The sequence below is a fragment of the Gopherus evgoodei genome, chromosome 6 (genome assembly GCF_007399415.2).
Source record: "Gopherus evgoodei ecotype Sinaloan lineage chromosome 6, rGopEvg1_v1.p, whole genome shotgun sequence".
In the NCBI taxonomy this organism is placed as follows: domain Eukaryota; kingdom Metazoa; phylum Chordata; order Testudines; family Testudinidae; genus Gopherus; species Gopherus evgoodei.
In genome coordinates this window covers 116,594,665-116,619,465 of record NC_044327.1, presented here as the reverse complement: position 1 = coordinate 116,619,465, position 24,801 = coordinate 116,594,665, and the positions used below count along the sequence as shown (strand labels likewise).

Sequence of the window (24,801 nt, the reverse complement as noted above, 5' to 3'; positions counted from 1 at the left end):
GGTTGAGATACGGGTTGATCTTATATGGCTTTTTATAAAAACATTCTAATGAGTGCTAAGGAAGACATAGTAATGGTTCATAAAGTAGAACCTCAGAGATACAAACACCTTGGGAATTTCGTAAGGTTGTTCGTAGCTCTGAAATGTTTGTATCTCTGAACTAAATGTCATGGTTATTCTTTCAGAAGTTCTACAATGGAACATTGACTTAATACAACTTTGAAACTTTACTATGCAAAAAAAAAAAATGCTGCCTTTGGCCATCTTAATTTAAATGAAACAAGCACAGAAACAGTTTCTTTATCTTGTCAAATCTTAGTTTAAACTTTCCCTTTATTTTTTTCAGTAGTTTACGTTTAACACAGTACTGTACTGTATTTGCTTTTTTTTTGTTTGTTTGTTTTGTCTCTGCTGCTGCCTAATTGCATAATTCCAGTTCAGAATGAGGTCAGATTGTACTTCTGGTGTTCATAACTCTGAGGTTCTGCTGTACTGGTACTGATATCAGGAGATAGGAGAGAGATCCTGAATGATTAATTTAGATGATTAGGGAAAAGTTTAAGACCAAAGCTTCCATAATGGCTTTCTCTGGAATCCTCTTCCAAAGATTTCTAGCAGCCTTATTTCTTCCTCTGCAGTTGGACGCTTTCCTATGCCAGTTGATGATAACTTCAGCAGGCACCATTGCAGTAAACAGGTTAGCAGCATGCTGGCTGGGGGTGGCTTTGGAACCCCAGCAGCAGCTGTGCTCTCTCTGCCTTTGCTACCATCCAGAGTGAGATTAGCTAAAATCAACACCCATGAAAATGGTGCCAGTATTCAGTGTCCTTGCCCAATACTCATACTCAACTGAGCAGTTCTCTTCTCATTTCCCTCACCCCCTGGAGGGCCATACGAAAAATGGCTGGTGCTTTGAGAGGCAATGTCCACAGGCACTCTGAAGCAGAAGTGTCAGTAAGCCTGTATTATTTAAAACTTTAAGTAAGCAAGGGAAGGGAATTCTGAATCTTAACTTTTGCTTTCTTGTGACAATGTACTGACAATGGTACCTGTGTGTTATATGTAGCAGCTGCCATTGTGGCCTTGAGGGGTTCCCCCTCCATACCAATGGATTGCTTGAGCCAGATAAGGAGGAGAAAGAAGAGGACTAGGGGTAACATATTCAGCGAGATCCTGCAAGCCAATGCAGCATCAGACCATCAACAGAGGGCATGGTGGATCATGAATGTTGCAGACTGTATGGTGAAGGAAAGAGCGAACAGGAGAAAGGCCAAGGAGTCAGAGAGGAAGATGCACCAGGACATAATGGGGCTTCTCTGGCAGCAAATGCTGATGCTGCAGACAATTCTGGATCTACAGTTTCAACACTTATGGGCTTGCCTCCCTTTGAAGTCCATGGAGAATGGCAACATTCCGTATACTTCCCTCAATGTTCCATATGGCATCAGGGCGCACATTCCTGCCCCTGTCACTCCACATCGAGGGACATTAAGGACAAACACAGCTTCACATACACTGATCTGTTGAAGCCCTGGTTGATGCAATGTGTAGCTAAAATGGACATGAATATTCCTTCCCCGTCTTTTAAGCCCTGTTCTATATGTAACTTTAGCATCCTCGTTGCCAAGATGGAGTCTGCTCTGCAGGCAGTCCCAGCCAAAAAAAGGTGTTTGTAGGAACACAGCAGGGGAAGTCTCGTCCACCCCACAGCACCTGATAAAACACCGCCAAAATGAACACACACAGGCGCTGAAATAGTACAATGAAGCTAGGAAAGTGAAATCTTTATTCACAGGGGGATGAACGGAGAAAAACAACAGGGGAAAGACATGGGGAGCGGTAACAGTGTTACATTCAACACAAGGCCCCGCAGGCCCAGTGGTATCACTGTCTGAAAGGGAAAACACCAAGCCATGCGTTTGCATTCAGAGTTCAGGAGTCCTGGGCAAAGTTCCAGTCTGGTGGTGAGTCTTGGGTGTTCCTGGTTGTCTTTGGCACCACTAAACTTTCCCCAACAAACCCCTCTTGTGCCCTCTTCTGCCGCTTTCTGCAAACCCACTTAGCTAGCTACAACCTCCCTTCTGACTGCCAATGCAAGGTCACAAACCCCAGTACTCACTGCCTCATACAGTTCTGGGCAGCTCTGGTTTGTCCTTCTCAGGTGATTTCTCCTTGGCACAGTGCTCCTCGTGTCCTGGGGTGTTGCTGGTCAGCTGCTCCAGACTTTGGGCAGGGTCTCGGCTGCTTCACTAAGTGAGGAGCTGCTTGCTGTAGTTCTGCGTGGCGCTCCAGACACACATCCTGTTGCTCTTCCTCCCTTCATACTCCCCCCTCAGGGCAAAGATTTAAAGGAGCCACCCTCGCTAAACCCCAAAAGGGTTGCACATAAATTTGTTAAGGTTTTAATATATTTGCTTTTAACTTGCACAGAAAATTTTTGAAGTATTTTATTACATAGCAAAACTCTGTTGTTTGGAAAATAATTCATCTTTATTAAGTCGCAACGAATGTTGCAAACTGGCTGGTGGCATTGAAAGCACCCACTTATTTGAGATTGTACACTTTTACAGAGCTCATAGAATCCCTGACAATGTAATGATCATAAATGTACAGCAAGCGCCACAAAGTTAATAGGGTGCATTGTCTGTTACATTCCATAGATGTGCACCAAGCACCGCAAAGCTCCTAACAGTTCCAAACTGCAGGACCGGGCTGAGCACAGTGCGTTACTGTGGCTTGCTGTTAGAGCTCTTTCAAAGCCTCCCTGAACCGTATAGCTCCACATTGAGCTCTTCTGATAGCCCTTGTATCTGGCTGTTCAAATACAGCCGACAGCAGTTCCAGCTCTCCCTTCCACTGTAATGGATACTTTTCCCCCTGTACTTCACAAATATGCAAGCTGCTGCAGGCAGCTAAACCATATTTTTCTCACTGAGATCCAATCTTGTGAGTAAACTGTGTCAGCGCCTCTTCAGTATACCAAAAGCGTACTCAATTGTCTTGCTGCACCTATTGAGCCGGTAGCTGAATCTCTCCTGGTGCTGTGAAGGTGACCAGTGTATGGTGTCATGACTAGGGTAGTAAGGCATAGGCATAAGATCACTATTGGCATTTCAATATCACCAATAGTATTCTGCCAGGTGGGAAAGAAAGCCTCTGCTTGTAGCTTTCTGAACAGTCCAATGTTCTTAAAGATCCGAGACTCGTGCACCTTCCCTGACCAGTGAATGCTGATGTTGATTAAGTGTCCCTGAGTGAGCTGGAGTAAGCTTGGCACACCGATCCAGGAATATGGCCTTATGCATCCAAAAGTTCTACAGCCACTGCTCATAATTACACACCTGCGCGTGATGCGATCCCACCAGTCGGTGCTCATTTCTCAGGCCCAAAAGTGGTGTTCCACTGTTTTGGAGTGCTGTGAATGCCATCAACAGTCTTTAATTGGGTCTTGCTGTGTCCCACAGTAATCTGACCTCCAGGAAATTGTCATGTTCCCCAAGGCTCTTCTTGCAGGTCTGCAAATACCAGAGGATTGTGCATCCTGTATTTGCAACGCTTGTGACAATAGTGCAGAGCTGTGCAGGCTCCATCGTTCTGTCAGAGATGGAGGACTTTGTAAGTCCCTTGTGGGTTCTTCAGGAGATTTACAAAAATTATGGTACAGAGATGGCATTATGGGGACGAGAAACTTGCATGATGTGAACTGACCCCTCTGTCCAAGTCACTCCTGCATGACTCATTTCTTCCCCACCATGCATTGCCAAAACTTCCCATAAGTCAGTGTGCTGGATGGTGCCAAGTTGCACACTGGATACCTACCCATGATGTACTGCACTGTGCATTGAAACAAGCACTCTTGCTGAGTACTGCAGGGCGGATGCAGAGACCCAAGTATGCATACACACAAGCGCCAAGCATACTGCGGCAACTTTATGCTGAAGTAACTTATGGTGGCGGAAGTTTGTAATGTAGGATGATCCTAGGAATGGAAAACCTGTTTTATGAAAGGAGACTCAAAGAGCTTGGCTTGTTTAGCCTAACCAAAAGAAGGTTGAGGGGGGATGTGCTTGCTCTTTATAAATATATCAGAGGGATTAATATTAGGGAGGGAGAGGAATTATTTAAGCTTAGTACCAATGTAGACACAAGAACAAATGGGTATAAACTGGACACTAGGAAGTTTAGACTTGAAATTAGACGAGGATTTCTAACCATTAGAGGAGTGAAGTTCTGGACCAGTCTTCCAAAGGGAGTAGTGGGAGCAAAAGACATATCTGGCTTTAAGACTAAGCTTGATAAGTTTATGGAAGGGATGGTATGATGGGATAGCTTAATTTTGGCAACTGATCTTTGATTATCAGCAGGTAAGTATGCCCAGTGGTCTGTGATGGGATGTTATATGGGATGGGATCTGAGTTACTGCAGAGAATTCTTTCTTGAATGCTGGCTGGTGAGTCTTGCCCACATGCTCAGGGTTTAGCTGATCGCCATATTTGGGGTTGGGAAGGAATTTTCCTCTGGGCAGATTGGCAGAGGCCCTGGAGGTTTTTTGCCTTCCTCTGCAGTGTGGGGCCTGGGTCACTTGCTGGTGGATTGATTCTCTGCAGCTTGAGGTCTTCAAACCACAATTTGAAGACTTCAATAACTCAGGCATAGGTTAGGAGTTTGTTATAAAAGTGGATGGGTAGGGTTCTGTGGCCTGCTTTGTGCAGGAGGTCAGACTAGATGATCATATTGGTCCCTTCTGACCCTAAAGTCTATGAGATATGCCCTAAGGGCTGGTCTACTTTACAGAGTTAGGTAAGCTCAACTAGATTGCTTAGGACTGTGCAAAAAATTATGCCTTGTATAATGTAATTAAGCCAAATAAGGCCCTGGTGTAGACACCACTAGGTATTTTTCTGTCAACCTAGCTAACACCTCTCAGAGAGGTGGATTTCTTATAGTGACAGAAGCACTCCCTCTGTTACTATAGTAAGGATCTGCACTGCAGCGGTGCCACTGTAGTTTTTCTAATATAGACATACCCAAAGACATCTGCTAGGGGGTTTCATTAATACAAAACTGTATATCCAGCAAACAGAAATTTAAAACTGAATTGAAGAAGGTCCAGTTTGTTATCACAAGTACGTTCCAGAGAATTAACAGGGCCTCAAGGAAAGGAGTTAAATAAAAGTATGTGGACAAGAATAAAAGCTATACATTGTTGCAAAAAGCTTAAAAGCAAAACAATAGGTGAGCTAGAATGCCTAGCTAAAGAAGACTGGATGGAGACTGTTTGTAATAGACACTTTCGAAACACTGGGAATGTCAAACCAGGGCATTTTGTTGTATATTATAAACTATAGTGGAAGCGCACATTAGGTTGTGTTGGGGGAATAGCACTGTATCTGAAAGAGTATGTAGAAATTTTATCACATTAGATTTCAAGTGGAAAGGACCATGTATGATAATCTGTATGCATACCAATTCCAAATCATCATCATAAAAATATATTAGTAGCATTGTACTACCAGCCTCTGAATCAGGAAAATACATTAAATGTGCACTGTGGAGGAAAATCAAAGATATAACTAAATCAAATACAGATGTAATAATGATGACTTTGACACCCCCCTCCCCAGCTAGCCACATATCACCGCTGAGCAAGCTTTATAGAAGCAATTTCTCAACCCATTAAATGATTGCTTCTTACCATTAGTTCTGGAGCACACAAAAGGAGAGGATACTCTTGACTTGGTCCTAAATAACATAGAAAACTTGATTCAGGAAGTAAGCTAGTGTTCTCCAAAAAGTGTGAATCCTTCCCAACTGAAGCCAGTAGAAGGGAACACAAAGTATTTCAGATCAAGTGTAAATTGAAAATTATAAAGGTTAAGAGGAATTGTGTGGAGTAAATAGATGAAGATCTCAAAAACAAATAAGCCTTATCAGTGTGTAAAGGAAGCAGTTGAGGAAGATAAGGTCTGTCTTCTCTTGAACATCTGCTATAGTGATAATAACCTCATTCAGGTAATAAATGAAGCACTGCAAAAGACAGAAATATCAAAAGAAGAAATTCTGAAAGAAACTGATAGATGAACAGCACCAAATAACTAGGAGTTCATAATCTTTGTACAAGACTTCTGAAGGAATTAAAGTGTGGTGTGACCTGAATTTCTAACATAAATATGCACTCTCATTAAAATAATCTACTATACTATTGGATGGGGGAATAGCACATGTACTTCTCTTTTAAAAAAAGGTCCTAGAATGATCTTGGGAATTTGGTACTGAAATAAAGTTACTAATCTCTTAAAATGGTTGAAACAATAATTAGAGCATTTTGTAAAACACCTAGGAGAGCAGGAGATAATGGAGGACAAACCAGCATTACTCATAGACTCAAGGACTGGAAGGGACCTCGAGAGGTCATCGAGTCCAGTCCCCTGCCCTCTTGGCAGGACCGAATACTGTCTAGACCATCCCTGATAGACATTTATCTAACCTACTCTTAAATATCTCCAGAGGTGGAGATTCCACAACCTCCCTAGGCAGTTTATTCCAATGTTTAACCACCCTGACAATTAGGAACTTTTTCCTAATGTCCAACCTAAACCTCCCTTGCTGCAGTTTAAGCCCATTGCTTCTTGTTCTATCCTTAGAGGCTAAGATGAACAAGTTTTCTCTCACCTCTTTATGACACCCTTTTAGATACCTGAAAACTGCTATCATGTCCCCTCTCAGTCTTCTCTTTTTCAAACTAAACAAACCCAGTTCTTTCAGCTGTCCTTCATAGGTCATGTTCTCTAGACCTTTAATCATTCTTGTTACTCTTCTCTGGACCCTCTCCAATTTCTCTACATCTTTCTTGAAATGCGGTGCCCAGAACTGGACACAATACTCCAGCTGAGGCCTGACCAGCGCAGAGTAGAGCGGAAGAATGACTTCTCGTGTCTTGCTTCCAACACACCTGTTATTGCATCCCAGAATCCTGTTTGCTTTTTTAGCAACAGCATCACACTGTTGACTCATATTTAGCTTGTGGTCCACTATAACCCCTAGATCCCTTTCTGCCGTACTCCTTCCTAGACAGTCTCTTACCATTACTTCTGTTAATGAAAATTATGCCTTTCCAATTTACTATAATTTCCTGATCATGTCAAAATGGTGATGCAAGGAAAAAGAGTAGATGTCAATTACCTAGGTTTTCAACAAATATGTGACAAAGTCCTGCACAAGAAGCTGTTAAAGGAAATGAAGTAGCCATGGAGTTGAAAGGACGTACTATCTTGGATTAGAAGAAATGAGCAAAGAGACAGAGAAAAAAGATAGGAATAAATGGCCAGTTTTCAAATTGCCCAATGGTTAAATGATGTGCATTTGGATCCCTGTGAGGACTTAATGTTGAACAGATTTGTTAAGGGTCTGGAGATGGATTGAACAATTAAGTTGCAAAATTTTGCAGATTTAATTATTTAGGTTAGTCTAGATAAGACTTTGAGTGACTCAAGGGGGCCTAAAAAAATAGGCAACCATAGTCGTCACGATGGAAGCTGAAATTCAATGTTGAAAAATTCTAGATACTGCATCTTGGAGGAGTAAAGCACTCATGCAGCTCGATGGGTTCTAAATTTAATTGTAAGCACTCAAAGAAAGATGCAGCCTTCATTGGGGACCGCACAAGAAAGATACCTGCTTAGTGCACCGAGGCAGTCGAAAAGCAAACAAAATGTTAGGATGTATAAAGAATGACTTAGAAAATAATATTGAGAATATAATTATATAAGTTGGTCTTAAGCCTTCACCTTGAATACTTCTAATCACTTCACCTCCAAAGAACTTACGATAGAAACATTGAAAGACTTCTAGTTGGAATGAGTAGTAGGGGAAAAAAGAAGGCTGTTTAGTTAACAGAGGGGAAAAAAATAATAAAGGTCTTTATTATTGATTGCATCACCTCGCTATTTACATCTTTCCACTGGCTCCCCCATTTCTATTATCTCAGATACAATCTGATATTGTTCATTTTTAAGACTTTCCTTGGTTTTTGCCTATCATAGCATCTTATATATAACTCAGTTGCCAATCCCACCTCCATCAGTGATACCAGCCTCTGCATATCCAAAATTATATTAAATAGAACAACAGTTTGTTTTAGAAGAGAGATAGAGCTTAAACATATAAGCCAGTCACTATTTACCTATGGTTAGGAAGAAACTTACACTAAGGGCAGGTTATTCTAGTCTAGACTAGACTAGACTAGACTGGACAGAGTGCTAATCTGATCTATATGGCAATTTCTATGTTGTTTGCAGTGCTGTAGCTGTGTTGATCTCCGGATATGAGAGAGACCAGATAGTTGAGGTACTGTCTCTCATTGGACCAGCTGTTTGTGAAAGAGACAAGTTTTTGAACTACACAGCTCTTCCTCAGTTTTTGTCTTTATCATTTTTCTGTGTGAGTTCATTGGAGAGCACAGTGATTGTCGGGTTTTGCCCACATAGTTCTTGTTGGGGCATTTGATGCACTGGATGAGGTGCACTACATGTTGTGATAAGTACGACCCATTCATCTTGAGAGGTGTGTTGAGGGGGTTATTTATCTTCACAGTAGTAAAGATATGTCTGCATGTTTTGCATCTGTTCTGGCAGGGTGTGGTGCTGCTTTAAGTTGTGTCCTGGTCTGTGGGGAACTTGCTTCTGAGGATGAGCTTGGTGAGGTTGGGAGAAGGGGCATTGTTTGAAGGCCAGAAGAGGGAGTTCAGGAAAGATTTCTTTCAGGATGGAGCCCTATCAAGCATGGTTTGCAATTGTTGATTTGCATGGGTGCTAGTGTGGGGTGGTACATTATAACTAGGGGTGTGTGGTCAGTGGGATTTATTTTTCAGTGGGTGAAATCAGTCCATGAGTATGCTCTCCAATGAACTAACACAGAAAAATGATAAAAGACAACATAAGAACATAAGAACCAAAGGTCCATCCAGCCTAAAATCCTGTCCCTGGACAGTGGTCAATGCCAGGTGCTTCAGAGGGAATGAACAGAACAAGTAACCATCAAGTGATCCATCCACTGTCACTCATTTCCAGCTTCTGGGAAACAGAGGCTAGGAATGCCATTGCTGCCCATTCTGGCTAATAGTCATAGATGGGCCTATTCTCTGTGAATTAATCTAGGTCTTTTTTGAACCCTGTTATAGTCTAAATTATTCCAGGCAGGGCTTTGTCAAGCTGGGCCTTAAAAACCTCTAAGCATGGAGATTCCACCACCTCCCTAGGTAACCCGTTCCAGTGTTTCACCACCCTCCTAGTGAAATAGTTTTTCCTAATATCCAACCTAAAGCTCCCCCACTGTTGCCTAGCTCTCACCAAATGCAGCAACGCTCTAGCAAACCATTCAATCTGATGGATATCAAAACTGCTAAAGTTAACTTATTATGTGTTCTCAGCCTTGTACAAGGTAATGGTATTTAATTTTAAATTATAAAAATAACTTTTGTATTCCCAGTAGACAGTTACTTTAAACATGAAGGCAAAGATACAAGTACATGTCCCCTCAGATCTTACAATTCTGTAAATTATAACAAAAGACTGCATTTTCAGAAGAAAAAGAAACAGTAGCTGACCGCAGTCAAGTACCAAAAAAACCCCCGCCTTATTTGATTACTCAACTAGTCACTGCACTCCACCCATAGTTTTTCCACATTTTGGGTTTTTAGAAAGGCTATCCATTGACCACATATCAATCCTTTTATTTTTTCCCCCCTCAGACCCTTAGATATTGCAGTCCATTGCTTAAACTGAGCAGCAAGAATAATAGCTTAGCAATTGCCCTTTATATATATGACATTTTAAAAGGAAACTATCACATTTCTGATGTAGCAGGTATTCAAGTGCTATATAAATGTGTTTTCCTCAGGAATTAATGTTTACTTTGGTTTGCAGGAAGAAAATAGAATTCTAATAGTACTTAGAAATCAATGTTGGTGTTGTTTATTCCTTTGTTCTTTACACCCCTGCTGGCTTTTCTCTATCAGTAATGTGTGTGTTTGTTTTTTGGGGAAGATTGGTGGAACAGTGAAGAAAAATGCAAATTTAAGGAATATCTGTTTTACTTTGTTTCATCTTCTGGTCACATACACTGGCATAGTAGGCTAGATTATGTCCTTGTTTTTTTTAAATTTATTAGTGTCTGAAATGCCAAAGATTTTCTTTCTTTTTGTTTGGTCTGAATTTTAGACCAGAATATATGGGTTTATTTTATATTTGTAGAATAGCTGTTATCTTTTTGGGTTCATGATCTAAAGAACCAGTGAGAAGTGACTGGTGAACTAATGATTGGTATTTCATTGATGAAGTTATGTAACTAAAATTTGCATGTACTTAAGCTAAAACCCGTCCAATGATATTTCAAAGCTATTATGTTTCCTCTCTTGTGTATGGTGTCTTAAGTGGAGTCATATAATGCATTACATATTTTAAATTTCGTGAGTTCTCAAACATTTCTTACGTGTGATGCTTATGTTTATAAACTAACTTTGTGGAAAGATTGAAAATACTAATAAAGTGAACATGTTATTTTCATTTTAATCAGTACTTTTTTTCTTTTTTAATTGCAGGGGAATTTGCCTAAATATTCACACAATTCTCTGATGGTTCAAGCCATAAAGACGAACCTAACAGATCCAGATATACATGTGCTCTTCTTTGATGTAGAAGCTCTGATTATTCAGCTACTGACTGAAGAAGCCTCTAGGCCTAATACTGCACTCATTTCCCCAGAGAATTTACAGAAAGCATCTGGCAGTTCTGATAAAGGGGGGTCTTTTCTGGCTGGCAAACGAGCAGCAGTGCTCTTCCAGCAAGTCAAGGAAACGATCAAAGAGAACATAAAAGAACATCTTCTTGATGATGAAGATGAGGATGACGACTCAGTGAGACAGAGAAGGGAAGACAGTGCCCCAGAATATCGCTCCAGCAAATCTAAACCATTAACTCTATTAGAATATAATCTAACCATGGACACAGCAAAGCTTTTTATGTCCTGTCTTCATGCCTGGGGTTTGAATGAAGTTCTAGATAGTGTTTGTCTTGATCGTCTTGGCATGCTTAAACCGCACTGTTCTGTGTCCTTTGGTCTGCTATCTAGAGGAGGCCACATGTCTCTGATGCTTCCAGGATATAACCAGTCCATAGGCAAACCTTCATATAGTAGTGTGGAAGTAGGAAGGCAAATGTCCATTACAGAGGGACTAGGAAGGGGGACATATGGAGTATCACGTGCAGTCACTACTCAGCATCTCCTATCTATTATCTCTTTGGCAAATACTTTGATGAGTATGACTAATGCAACGTTTATTGGAGACCATATGAAGAAGGGTCCAATCAGGTATGAAAAGGATTCAGTGTATTTACTTATCTTGTAATAACCTGTTTGCCTTTTGATTTCTTTTATTGTAAAACAATATTTTTGTTTTATTTAATTCTTTTACTTTTTATAGCTTTGTGGTATTGAACACTTATTACAGCCACACTAGATGAACATGATATGGGTATTCATTATGTTATACATTGTTATGGGTTTTTTTACACCAGTGTGACAGCACAGAGAATGGTTGTAAGAGAGTGAGAATTAGGCTCACATATTTTATTTATTGTTTTCTTAATAACTTTTAAATAGTTTATCAAATTCTAAAGAAATTATACTGATGATGTTTCAGTTCTACTTGGTGAGAAATTAGGGTTATCTGTGAATTGCTAATAAGCCTCAATTTTAATAGCAACTAAAGTGTTTTGATGAGATACACTTTTAATGGGACCCTTAAATCAGAATAAATATCTTTTGGAGAATAAGCTTTGAATGTTTTGTCTCATTTTATTTTTAGGCCTCCTAGGCCAGGCACCCCAGAATTGTCTAAAATGAAGGCTCCCCTACCAGCTTCCAGTAGTGCAGCTCAAGGGCAAATTAAACAAGGTAAAATTAAAGCCTGTGAGATAACTGCCATTTTAGTTCTAGACTGAAATGATCTATCTACTCTGTAGTGATGATCACATTGTGTTGGTTTCTAGCTGTAAAAAGAAAATACTATGATTTCCATATGAAAATGTGTATGATTGAGATCCATGTGTTTTTTAATCAGTATAATGGAGTGCTGATGTTAACATAGTGTGATCACATGACATTTAACTGTCTGCTTCATACAAACGATGACCAAACTCCACTACTCTCTTCCCCCTCCTTCCCTGACCCTTGTCAGGAACTCCTCTCAAAAGATATTGCTCATCTCTTTGCTGGTCTTGGGAGTGGTAGAGGAAGTTCCTCCAGAACACCGGTGTCAGGGTACATCCTGATTTCCAAATCCAAAGGAGGGTTAAGACCTATGCTTGACCTCTGCAACCTCAACAAATATAACAGATACATGAGGGTCCACGTGGTTACCCAGTCAGCTACCCTCCCTGCTTTGAGTCAGAATGACTGGTTTGCCGCTCTGGACCTTCAAAATGCTTATTTCCATGTGGCAATTCTCCTGAGCCCCAGAACATTTCTCTAGTTCGTTATAGTGCACTGCCATTTTCAGTACACAGTCCTTCCCTTTGGTCTGTCTTCTGCCCCCTGGGTTTTTACCAAATGTATGGTCGCGGTGATAGTGTACCTCAGGAAAAAGGAAATCCATGTCTTCCCATATTTGGATGACTGATTTCTTACGGACAGGTCCAGGGAAGAAGTCCTTTTTCACTTACACATTACACTTTACTTACTCAACCATCTGGGTCTCGTCCTAAACACCAGAAAGTCAATCTTGGTTCCTACTCAGAAAATCAAGTTCATTGGAACCCTAATAGACTCTACGAGTTTGAGAGTGTTTCTGCTAACCAGCTTTTTCTGGACAATTTGCTACCTTTGTCTCCGTCTTCATTCTCAGCCTTCCATGAAGGTTCACATATGCCTGAGGTTCTTAGGCCATACATCTGCATGCATGCAGGAGATTCAATTTGCAAAGGTGCACCTTTGCCCTCTTCGCATGTGGCTCAGGACTGTACCTCCCTTCATTGATCCTGGACTCCTTGCACTGGTGGACAGTTCAAGGGAATGTATCTGAAGGCATTCCCTTCATCTGGTGTTTTCCAATGAGGACTGTTCTCACCAACACCTCCCTGATTGGTTGTAGAGCACATCTGGGGTCGCTGAAAATTCAGGGCCTGTGGTCGGAGTAGGAAGCTCCACTGCATATCAATGGTCCTGGAGCTTTGGGCTATCACCAATGCCTGTCTCACTTTCCTAGATCATATAAAGTTCACATACTTCCCGACAATACCACTGTGATATATTGTGTGAACAGGCAAAGAGGAGCACGCTCCAGCATGCTCTGCCAAGAGGCGATCAGGTTGTGTCAATTTTGCATTGATTAGAGTATCTCTCGGATAGTTGATCACTTGCCCAGGGGTACAGAATCATATCGTGGACCATCTCACCAGGAATTTTTCCCTGAATCACGAGGGGTCTCTGAAGTCCAGTGTTCTGTGGGTCATATTTGCAGCATTGGGTATCCAGTGATCAGCCTGTTTGCCACAGGGAACATGGTTGAGGCAGTGCTGGTTTTCCAACCTTGTGCTGTTGATTCAGCCTCCCATATCCTTTCCTCTCCATCCCAACCTGCTTATACAGAATCATGGTTGCACTCTGCATCCTGTGCTCAGCTCCCAGTATCTCATGGCATGGCTGCTGCGTGGTTGGATGAGGAAGAAGAGCAGTGTTCAGTGGCTGTTTGACAAGTTCTACTCAGTAGTAGAAAACCCTTTACCAGAATGGCCTGTTTGGTAAAGTGGACACATTTTCAATGTGGTCATTGGTCTGCAGAGTTCAGCCATTGCTGGCTACTATGCCAAAACATCTTGAAGTATTTGCTGCATGTTCAGTCATCAGGCCTTGAGCTTCACTTGTTGAGGGTGCATGTAGCAGCAATCTCAGCCTTTCATCCACCCGTTCATGGAAGATCGGTGTTTTCCAGTGCCACAGCGGTGAGATTCTTAAAAGGAATCCTGTGCCTCCATCTGCCAGTGCAGGAACCGGTTCCCTTATTGGACCTTAACACATTCTTAGCAGCCCCATAGGACTTCTGTTCAGGCCTCTGGCATCCTGCCTCTTTCCTGTCTTATGTCAAAAAACTGCATTCCTCATGGTGATAACATCTGCAAGGAGAGCGTGAGTGTTGCTAGTTTTGGAGAACTGCATGTAAGGAGGCTCTGCCATTAAAGACAAAGTGATAATGCAGCCACAGCTGTAATTTGTGTCTAAAGTGGTCTTTCAGTTTCATTTAAACCAGGGAGTACATTTTCCTGTGTTTTTTCCTATGCTCCTTTCATCTCTGGAGGAGCAGCATCTTCACACTTTGGATGTCAGATGATGTCTGGCCTTTTATGTTGACAGGACTAAACCCTTTTGGGCTTCACCTTGTTTGTTTGTGTCATACGCAAACCCTCTGAAGTGACAGGCAGTTTCCTCGCAGAGAATCTCTAAGTGGATAACTTCCTGCATCAAGACTGCATCTGAAACAGGTGAAAGCTCATTCTATGAGGGTACAAACTACATCAGCAGTGTTCTTAAGTGACGTCTCGATATTGGACTTTTGCAGGGTTGCCACATGGTTGTTGATACATACATTTACAAACCCTTATGCCATTACTGCAGCATCCAGAGCAGATGCAAACGTTGGGAAGGAGGCCTTGTTTCAACAGACTCCTAGACTCACCTTCTGTGGGCAGCTTGTAAGGGCTTGTCTACATCACAAAGTTGCAGCGCTGGTGAGGGGGTTACAGCGCTGCAACTTAGGAGGTGTACACATCTGCAGGGCATCACCAGCGCTGCAACTCCCTGTTTGCAGCGCTGGCCGTACTCCCGTTTTGTCTCGGGTGTAGAGGATCCAGCGCTGGTGATCCAGCGCTGGTAATCAAGTGTAGACACTTACCAGCGCTTTTCTTGACCTCCGTGGAATAAGCAGGTATCCCAGCATACCTGAGAAAGCCTCTGGTAATCAAGCTGGTCTCCTTCCCCGGTTTGCTCTCGCGTTCCCCGAACCCCGAGCAAGCAAGTCTCCTTCCCTGCGGTTTGCAGGGTGGTTAGGGGAACGCGAGAGCAAACTGTGGCAAAGCTGGTCTCCTTCCCCGGTTTGCTCTCACGTTCCCCGAACCTCCGTGCAAGCAGGTCTCCTTCCCTGCAGTTTGCAGGGTGGTTCGGGGAACGCGAGAGCAAACCGTGGCAAAGCTGGTCTCCTTCCCCGGTTTGCTCTCGCGTTCCCCGAACCCCGAGCAAGCAAGTCTCCTTCCTTGCGGTTTGCAGGGTGGTTAGGGGAATGCGAGAGCAAACCGTGGCAAAGCTGGTCTCCTTCCCCGGTTTGCTCTCGCGTTCCCCGAACCTCCGTGCAAGCAGGTCTCCTTCCCTGCGGTTTGCAGGGTGGTTCGGGGAATGCGAGAGCAAACCGCGGCGAAGCTGGTCTCCTTCCCCGGTTTGCTCTCGCGTTCCCCGAACCTCCGTAAAAGCAGGTCTCCTTCCCTGCGGTTTGCAGGGGGGTTCGGGGAACGCGAGAGCAAACCGCGGCGAAGCTGGTCTCCTTCCCCGGTTTGCTCTCGCGTTCCCCGAACCCCCCTTGAAGCCGCCCAACAGCGCTGCAGTATGGCCACATCTAACACCACTTGCAGCGCTGGTTGCTGTAAGTGTGGCCACTCTGCAGTGCTGGCCCTATACAGCTGTACTAATACAGCTGTAACAACCAGCGCTGCAAAATTTTAGATGTAGACATACCCTAAGTCAAGTGGAATACACGGCTGCATCTACTCGAAGAAGAATGAATCGTTACTGACTGTAACTGTGGTTCTTCGAGATGTGATGCAGATGTGTATTCCATTATCAACTATCCGTCCCCTCTGTATCAGAGTCTAGTTTTCTGGGCGTTTGGAGGCAAAGAAATTGGGAGGGGGGTGCCACCGCATATAGCCAGGGGAGAGGTTAAGAGCAGGAGGCGTGAGCACTGCCCCTCTACAGGTGCTGTTAGGCAAAATTCTCCTGCTCTGGTGAACTAGGTGCACACACACCTAAGTGCAATACACGTCTGCATCACATCTTGAAGAATCACAGTTACAGTAAGTAACCATTTCTTTTGCCATTGTGCTGCTCTATTTATAATCTAGCTCAATCAAAAAAGCTGTGGATTTGCTTTACCATTTGGAAAGCTGCTAGGCACGAGGGATAATTTGTATTTCTTCTCTAAAAGATGGTATTAAGCTCAGTGGTTTGAGCATTGGCCTGCTAAACCCAGGGTTGCGAGTTCAATCCTTGAGGGGGTCATTTGGGGATTGGTCCTGCTTTGAGCCAGAGGGTTGGACGAGATGATCTCCTGAGGTCCCTTCCAACCCTAATAACCTATGATTCTTCTTGAGTGTATTCTCATCTTGGACACACAAAGAGTGGGGCTCTTCTTCAAAGAGGAAATTTGCTAGGCAGCAACATTTGTGAATCTTCATTGTTTTGTTAAACATTAATATTTGCCAGTACTTTCATTAGATAACAGGAACTTAGCTCAGTTTAGCTTCAGGACTTGGATGCATAAATGTACTCAAAATATGCGTTTCTAGGATCGGGGCCAAAGCTGGGATGAGACAAAAGGTTAATGGAGAACTGGAACTTAATGGCAAAATTATGGTAACAGAAGATCCAGATTAGTTGCCCATTGAGTGTTCTTGGATCAAGACATCTTCCCTTTTTCACCCATTTACTTTCCTTCCTTCTTAAAGAAAGACAATTTTTAAAATTAGGGAGAGCTCAGTTGAGATTGTAAAGAAGTTATACATTTTGTATGAGTGTTATCCTTTTCAGAATAAAAAACCTGTCATTTTTCTTCCAAATGGCAGTCCTAATTATGATGTAAATAACATGTTTAAAGACATCAGTTGGGAACTGAATTATATTAGAATGTAATCTGTAAAAATGAAATTATGCATTGGTGTCAAATCCCTGTATAGCATAGCATGTTCACTTATTTAAATAGTTATTTTCAACTTAAATATTGTAGTGTGTGTTACAAACTTAATTATGCTTATTATTTTCTCCAAAATTAGAGTTTATATATTTGTTCATGGGAAGCTGAATTCTGATTTTCTCCACATTTCTATTTAGTATCTTTCAGTTCTAGATGGTATTCGTAGATTAAAGTCAATATTTTCCTATCTCTTTATCCCTGTATGTGGTACTTGTGGGATCTTGTCTTCTCGTTGATTTCTTTTGCTATCTTTTCTTTTTCCTTTTCTTTTTTTTTAAAGATCAATTAGTAGAAGTGAAGTTAGTGCACATTGTGGCATGTTTGATCTCCATCACTTTGAGAATACTAGAGTCCAATGTCATTGGGCTATTTGAGCCAGCCGTTGTAACTTCCAGTTACAGTGATTTGATATCAATAGTGACATTTGGAGGGAGCTAGCCTAAGAAAATGAACAGATACTTTTCCAAGTAAATTACCAGGCAGTTTATTTTTTATAAAACTCTCTAAACTTTTTATTCTCATAAATCAAATTCAGGGTTTGTTGTTTTACCATATCTACTACATTTAATTTTTCTTTAGATAAAATAAAAGGTTGGCAATTTATGCTAGTTATCCTTTCAGTTTACATGTGCCATCATGATGCATTCATGTGGAAATTATGGAAAAAAGTAGTTTTGATGCAGATGTGATAAAAGAAGTTCATTGCATGAAAAGCAAACATACCATTTAGAAGACAATGGTTAAATCTATTCAGGAGCCCGAACCTATTGTTGTTCTGCAATGGAATAAAGGACAGGGATTAATTTGAAGATGCTTGTGCATGACATATGGTAATTTCTCTATAGGAAGGAAGTGTCAAATAGTGACCTCTAAATCTTAACATTGACCTCTGCTTGTAGAATGTGTGTGACATAATGTTTGCCTGTCTTTTCATATGATAATTTGAGTCATGGAGCATTAGTGGGACTATGATGTTTATTACTAGTTTTGGACTGCCTTTGCACTAAGAAATTATGCAGTTACAAAATGGCTATTTCAAAGCCTGAAGTACTTTAATTTAGAAGTTACAGTTTTGTACAACATTACATTAAAAGTCGCTTCTCTACAGGTGTAGTTATAGTATTAAGTGTATTATGGTACACACTTTGTATGTTCGTGTAGGTTTTCTGCTACAGTTTATTTGTATAGGGCTTTATTTAGTGTAATTTTAAAATGGTTTTAATAGTTTCAGACATTTAAAACTAGAGTAACAACTAAATTGTAGGAAGCACTCCTTCATTGGCAGAATGATGGATTAGATGGGATGCCTTGTTAGGAGTATCTGTTTCTAGTTTTTGTAACTAGTAGTAGGAAATAGCAAATCGCTTAGTTTTGGGAATAATCTTTTTAAAGTGTCATATTTGGTGTTTTTTTTTAATTTCACAGATATGATTTGAGTTTTAGCTGCATTTATTTGATGTGCTGTATAATACTGTGAAATTCATGCTATATTTTAAAACAAATTTGAAATCCCTTAATTTACAATGAGACTTGTCTATTCCAAATAAGCAAGTTTATGTTTGTATCTTTGTATTTTCTGCAACTGCATGTCTTTCTGTCACTGATGTTACACTTCTGGTAAAACCTAGAATATTTTTATTTTATAGTTGATGTAGTCACAGTTTGTCTCAGTTTTTTCTTTTTTCATTTTTCAGTAACACTAATCAGTTTTTCAGAAATGTCTATCTTCATTTTCCTCTCTCTTTCTCTTTTTTTCTTTTTTTTCTTTTTTTCTTTTTTTTAAATTTCTTCTTCTTTCCTCTGCAAGTTGCTCCTGCTGTTTCTTCTAGCACTGAAGCTGATCGCTCTGGCCCTGGCCCTGCTCCTACTTTACGTAGCTGTTTCTTAGTAAATGAAGGTATTCTCTCCACATTTTCTATCTACTCGTCATTTACTTACAACTAATGTCGTTATCATTGTTATGACATGACTCTTTAATCTGCATATTCATTTGTTTTGGGAGAGATGCAAAATGAAACTTGTCGTCTCCAACTTTGATCATTAATACTGGCTAAAAATTTGACGAGGATTAGTTTTAATTCATGCTTCCTGAATTTTGTGTAACTCATGGATTTAAAGTAAACATGATAATTGTTTATAGACATTATTTCCATTTGAAACCTCTCTTATTTAGAGAACAGAATCATTTCAATGTGTCTCAGTTAGGGAAGACACATATGCCTTTGAGGTTGACAAATTAGGATTGTGTTGGACTGGGAAGGGCAGCATGTTCCAAAGTTGAAGGGCCCTCACACGATAATACCATGCCAGCTGCCCCCTCCCTCCCCCCGGTATCTTGGCTTGTAAGGATTTGATTTTTATCAGTAAACATTGATAAATGTCGATTTCACTGAACACTCATAAAAGATGAAAAAAATTCCATCAGTGATGATTAAAATGTACAGATAAGCAAAGTAAGTAAAATGCTCCTTGAGAACTTGAGTTTGATTTAAGGCTATTTACTTTGTATATTTTGATATAGTGTGTTAACAATTTGTGTTTTAACAATTATAAAACTTTCATCTTTTTTTGAATCTCAAAATCTATTGTCATTAAATTGTTCCCCAAATACGTTCCCACAACCGTGAAAATTTAAAATGAAAAAAAAAAAAAAAAAAGCTTAAAACCCGTAATTTTGAACAACTGTGAAGATGTAAATAAAAATTAAAGGATGCTTAAAATAAACAAATTAGGACTGTCAATTAATCACAGTTAACTCACACGATTAAAAACATTAATCGCGATTAATCACACTGCTAAATAATAGATTGCCAATAGAAATTTATTAAATATTTTTAGATTTTTTTCTACATTTTCCAATATATTGATTTATATTATAACACAGAATACAAAGTGTACAGTGCTCATTTTATATTATTATTTTTATTACAAATATTTGCAATGTAAAGTGATAAACAAAAGAAATAGTATTTTTCAATTCACCTTATACAAGTACTGTAATGCAAACTCTTTATCATGAAAGTGTAACTTACAAATGTAGAATATTTTTGTTACATAGCTTCACTCAAAAACAAAACACTAAAACTTTAGAGCCTACAAATCCACTCAGCCCTATTTCTTCTTCAGCCAAATTTGTTTACATTTAGGGGAGATAATGCTGCCTCCTTCTAACCTAAAATGTCACTTGAAAGTGAGAACAGGCGTTCACATGGCACTTTTGTAGCCAGCGTTGCAAGGTATTTACGTGCCAGATATGCTAAATATTCATATGCCCCTTCATGCTTCAGCCGCCATTCCAGAGGACATGCTTCCATGCTGATGATGCTCGTTTTGAAAAGAAAAAAAAAATATTAATTAAATTTGTGACTGAACTCCTTGGGGGAGAATTGTGTGTTTACTGTTTTGTTTTACTTGCATTCTGCCATATACTTCATGTTATAGCTGTCTCAGATGATGATCAAGCATGTTGTTCATTTTAAGAACACTGTCACTGCAGCTTTGACAAAACGCAAAGATGGTACCAGTGTGAGATTTCTAAAGCTAGCTACACACTTAACCCAAGGTTTAAGAATTTGAATTGTCATCCAAAATCTGAGAGCAACGAGGTGTGGAACATGCTTTCAGAAGTCTTAAAAGAGCAACACTCAGATGCAGAAACTACAGAATCCAAACTACCAAAAAAGAAAATCAACCTTCTGCTGGTGGCATCTGACTCAGATGATGAAAATAAACATGCATTGGTCCACTCTGCTTTGGATTGTTATCGAGCAGAACCCATCATCAGCATGGATGCACATCTTCTAGAATGGTGGTTGAAGCATGCAAAGGACATATGAATCTTTAATGCATCTGGTATGTAAATATCTTGCGACGCCGTCTACAACAGTGCCCTGCAAACGCCTGTTCTCACTTTCAGGTGACATTTTAAACAAGAACTGGGCAGCATTATCTCCTGCAAATGTAAGCAAACTTGTTTGTCTGAGCAATTGGCTGAAGTAGGACTTAGTGGACTTGCAGGCTCAAAAGTTTTACTTTGTTTTATTTTTGAATACAGATTTTTTTTGTACATAATTCTACGTTTGTAAGTTCAACTTTCATGATAAAGAGATTGCACTACAGTAATTGTATTAAGTGAATTGAAAAATTCTATTCTTCTTCAAGTGCTTGCTCATATCCATTCCAGTTAGGTGTGTGCGCGCCGCGTGCATGTTCGTCAGAAGGTTTTTACCCTAGCAACACTTGGTGGGTTGGCTGGGCGCACCCTGGAGTGGCGCTGCTATGGCGCCGGATATATACCCCTGCCGACCCAGCCACCCTTCAGTTCCTTCTTACCGCCCATGTCGGTCGTTGGAACAGTGGAGCGCGGCTTAGCTGACCTCCACTTCCCTAGCTACTCGTAGTTCTCGTTCATTATCGTGTATATAGTTATATAGTTATAATCCTTTTATTTATATATATATATATAGAGAGAGAGTTATACTTTTTTTTTCTTTACTAGCATAGTTAGTTTAGTAATAGTTAGCGGGGTTCGGGGAGTAGCCCCTTCCCCGGTGCCGGAGCCCATGCCCGACTCACCAGGTTTCAAACTGGGCTCGGCCTGCCACAAGCCAATGCTGACAGGAGATCCGCACGACTCCTGTTTGAAGCGCCTCTGGGAATCGCACTTGACAGCTAAGTGCCCCATTTTCAAGGCTTTTAAGCCAAGAACAGAAAGGAGCGGGACTTTCACTTACCCCTCTGCCTTCGGCACCGAGCTCTGGTCACTCGGCGGGCAGAAGCGCCTCCTCGGCACCGGACCATGCCGGTACTGCCAAGGCCTCTCGGCACTGGCCGTCGCCGGCACCGATGTCGACTCAGCACCGCTCCCTCTCTCCGAGGTCGAGAAAGCCTAAGATGACTCCTGCTTCCGTGCCAATTGCTCTGCAGCCAGAGAGCTCGTCTAAGTCGGATCGCCCGGCACCGACACCTGCAGAGGCACCGACGACGTCAGCACTGTCGATCCCGGTTCCACGAGAGCCGTTGAATCCGGTGCCTGACAGCTCCCCGGTATGCACTGTGGTAGAGCTCCCTGCTCCTGCTGCTTCCATGCCAACTGCACCGCAGCCAGAGAGCTCGTCTAAGTCGGATCGCCCGGCATTGACACCTGCCGAGGCACCGACGACATCAGCACCGTCGATCCTGGTTCCACGAGAGTCGTTGAATCCGGTGCCTGACAGCTCCCCGGTATGCACTGTGTTGAGCTTACTGTTCCTCCACGCCGGAGACATTCCCAACGGCGAGGGGTCTCATTGCCAAGCGGCACCGTTCATGATCACGGTCCCGCAGACACTCCAGGTCTTGTCGGCACTCTCGCTCCCGATGCCACTTGCAGTCCTGGTGCTGTTCTCCTCCTCGGTACTGGTCGCACGTGCTGTACCGGTTGGTATCCCGTTTGCCGACCCACTACTCTCGGCACCGTTCCAACTCCCGGCACCGCTACAGGCACCGTGACTCCCGTAGCTGCTCCCGACCTCGAGATCTCGGTCGACCTCCCGGCACCGCTCTGGCCGCAGGTCCGGATCTCGTTCCAGGTACTGGTACGCCGTGCGAGTTGGGCAAGGTCCGATAAAGACAGAGACTCTGCCCATGGCTTTTCAGCACCTCCATGGCCATCCAGACACACATCAGTGTCATCCCGCACGAACAGCTCTTATGCTCAGGACCGCGATTCTGATGTGCCCACCAACAACCTGAAAGCCCATCAGGACCTCCTAAGGACGGTAGCACTCAATATGGACCTCCAGATGGAGGCGGTCCCGGAGGTAGAGGACCTGGTAGTGGACATTCTGTCGCCGGATGCCCCGCTAGAGGAGCCCTACCCGTTTATTCGGACCATCCAGGCGAATGCCGGTACTATATGGCAATCTCCACCCTCTATCCCTCCTGTGGCCAGGGGAGTCGAGCGTAAATATATGGTGCCCTCTAAAGGGTACAACTACTTGTATCTCTGTCCTCCTCCTTGCTCACTAGTCGTTCAGTCCGTTAAGGAGAGGGAACGGAATGGCCAGCAGGCACCAGCCCCGAAATCGAAGGAGACTAGGTGAATGAACCTACTTGGCCGCAAGGTGTACTCTGCAGGGGCCTTACAGCTCTGGATGGCAAATCAACAAGCCTTGCTTAGCCGCTATAATTATAACACCTGGGTGGTGGTGGGTACGTTTATGGAGCTTCTCCCTCACGACTCCCGCCAAGAGTTCGCTGCCCTCTTGGAGGAAGGGAAAAAGGTGGCCAGAACTTCCCTCCAGGTCTCATTGGATGCAGCAGACTCAGCAGCCAGGACTTTGGCCTCGGGTGTTGCCATGAGGCGCATCTCATGGCTTCAGGTTTCAAACCTCCCACCGGAGCTGCAGTATACCATTCAGGACTTACCATTTGATGGTAAAGGCCTCTTCGCGGCAAAGACTGCCCCAGGCTGCAAAGCCTGAAGGACAACAGGGTCCTAATGCACTCTCTCGGCGTGCATACGCTGGTGACCAAACGCAGGCCTTTCCGTCTCCAGCCACACCGCCGTACTCTGTGCCTAGCCAGAGACAGCACTTTGGCAGGCGGCACAGCCGAGGTGGTCGCAGACAATCGTCAGGACCCTAAGAGGGCCAAGATCAAGGTCCCTTGCAACCGCCACCGGGACCAAAGACGAACTTCCAAAGGTGCGCCCGAGGGTGGCGTACCAGTTACAGGCCAGGATCCCACTCCTACTTCCTCCTGGCGGGGTCCCAGTTAACTTCAGATCGCTGGGTCCTACGAACGCTGGAGTATGGGTACCATCTCCAATTTGTTCCAACCCTGTCCCTCTTCAAGGAACCCTCTCACGAGCAATTCCTCTTACAAGAGGCGCAGACACCAATGGACAACAGGGGCAAGGGGTTTTACTTCCGTAATTCCCTAATCCCCAAGTCGAACGGAGGTTTCAGACCTATCCTAGACCTGTGAAGACCCAACAAGTTTATGATAAGGTTGAAGTTCCGCATGATATCCCTGGGAACCATTATCCAGTCCTTGGATCCTGGAGACTGGTATGCCGCCCTCGATATGAAGGGCGCGTACTTTCACATTGCCATCTTCCCTCCACACAGGAGATACCTCCGCTTTCTAGCCAACCGTCAGTACTTCCAGTTTGCAGTCCTGCTGTTTGGCCTTTCTGCAGCCCCACTGTTATTGACCAAATGTATGACCATAGTCGCCGCCCACCTCCGCCGATGTCAGATATGCGTTTTTCTGTATCTGGATGATTGGCTTATCTGAGGAGATTCCGAGACACAAATCACTCAGCATGTGGGCATCGTCAAGGACCTATTCATGCGTCTGGGCCTGATGATCACTATAGAAAAATCCACTCTGGTTCCCACACAGAGGTTAGACTTCATAGGAGCTATCCTGGACTCCGATCTAGCCAGAGCCTGCTTACCGCAGCTGCGGTTTCAGGTGATGGCAACATTCATCGGAGGTCTGCAGACTTTCCCAACGACCTCAGCTCGCACTTGCCTCGGTCTCCTGGGTCCCATGGCTGCCTGCAAGTTTGTAACCAAACACGCCAGGCTCCGCCTCCACCCTCTCCAAGTTTGGCTCAACTCGGTGTACCGCCCAGATAGGGACCCAATGGTCACAATAGTCACCATTCCCTCGAGCACCCTAGGTTCCCTAGAATGGTACCTAACTCCCTCCCTGGTGTGGGCAGGGATGCCGTTCCATCCACCCCAGCCCTCAATGTCCCTGACAATGGATGCGTCATCTCTCAGCTAGGGTGCTCACCT

At 42.8% G+C, this 24,801-nt stretch overlaps 1 protein-coding gene across 5 annotated transcripts in view; it reads left to right on the top strand.

Moving 5' to 3' along the window:
- Nucleotides 1–24,801, top strand: part of WDR7 (WD repeat domain 7) — a 351,772-nt gene that overhangs the window by 81,742 nt on the left and 245,229 nt on the right. For 4 of the 5 annotated variants that reach the window (XR_004001091.1, XM_030568066.1, XM_030568069.1 and 1 more), the window contains exons 15-17: nt 10,598–11,367; nt 11,864–11,952; nt 18,819–18,908. Coding sequence is in view for 4 of the 5 variants with exons in the window: in XM_030568066.1 (XP_030423926.1) it covers nt 10,598–11,367; nt 11,864–11,952; nt 18,819–18,908 (949 nt within the window). In the remaining variant the exon portion in view is untranslated. The remainder of the gene's footprint in view (nt 1–10,597; nt 11,368–11,863; nt 11,953–18,818; nt 18,909–24,801) is intronic. The other variant, XM_030568068.1, reaches the window with a different exon arrangement.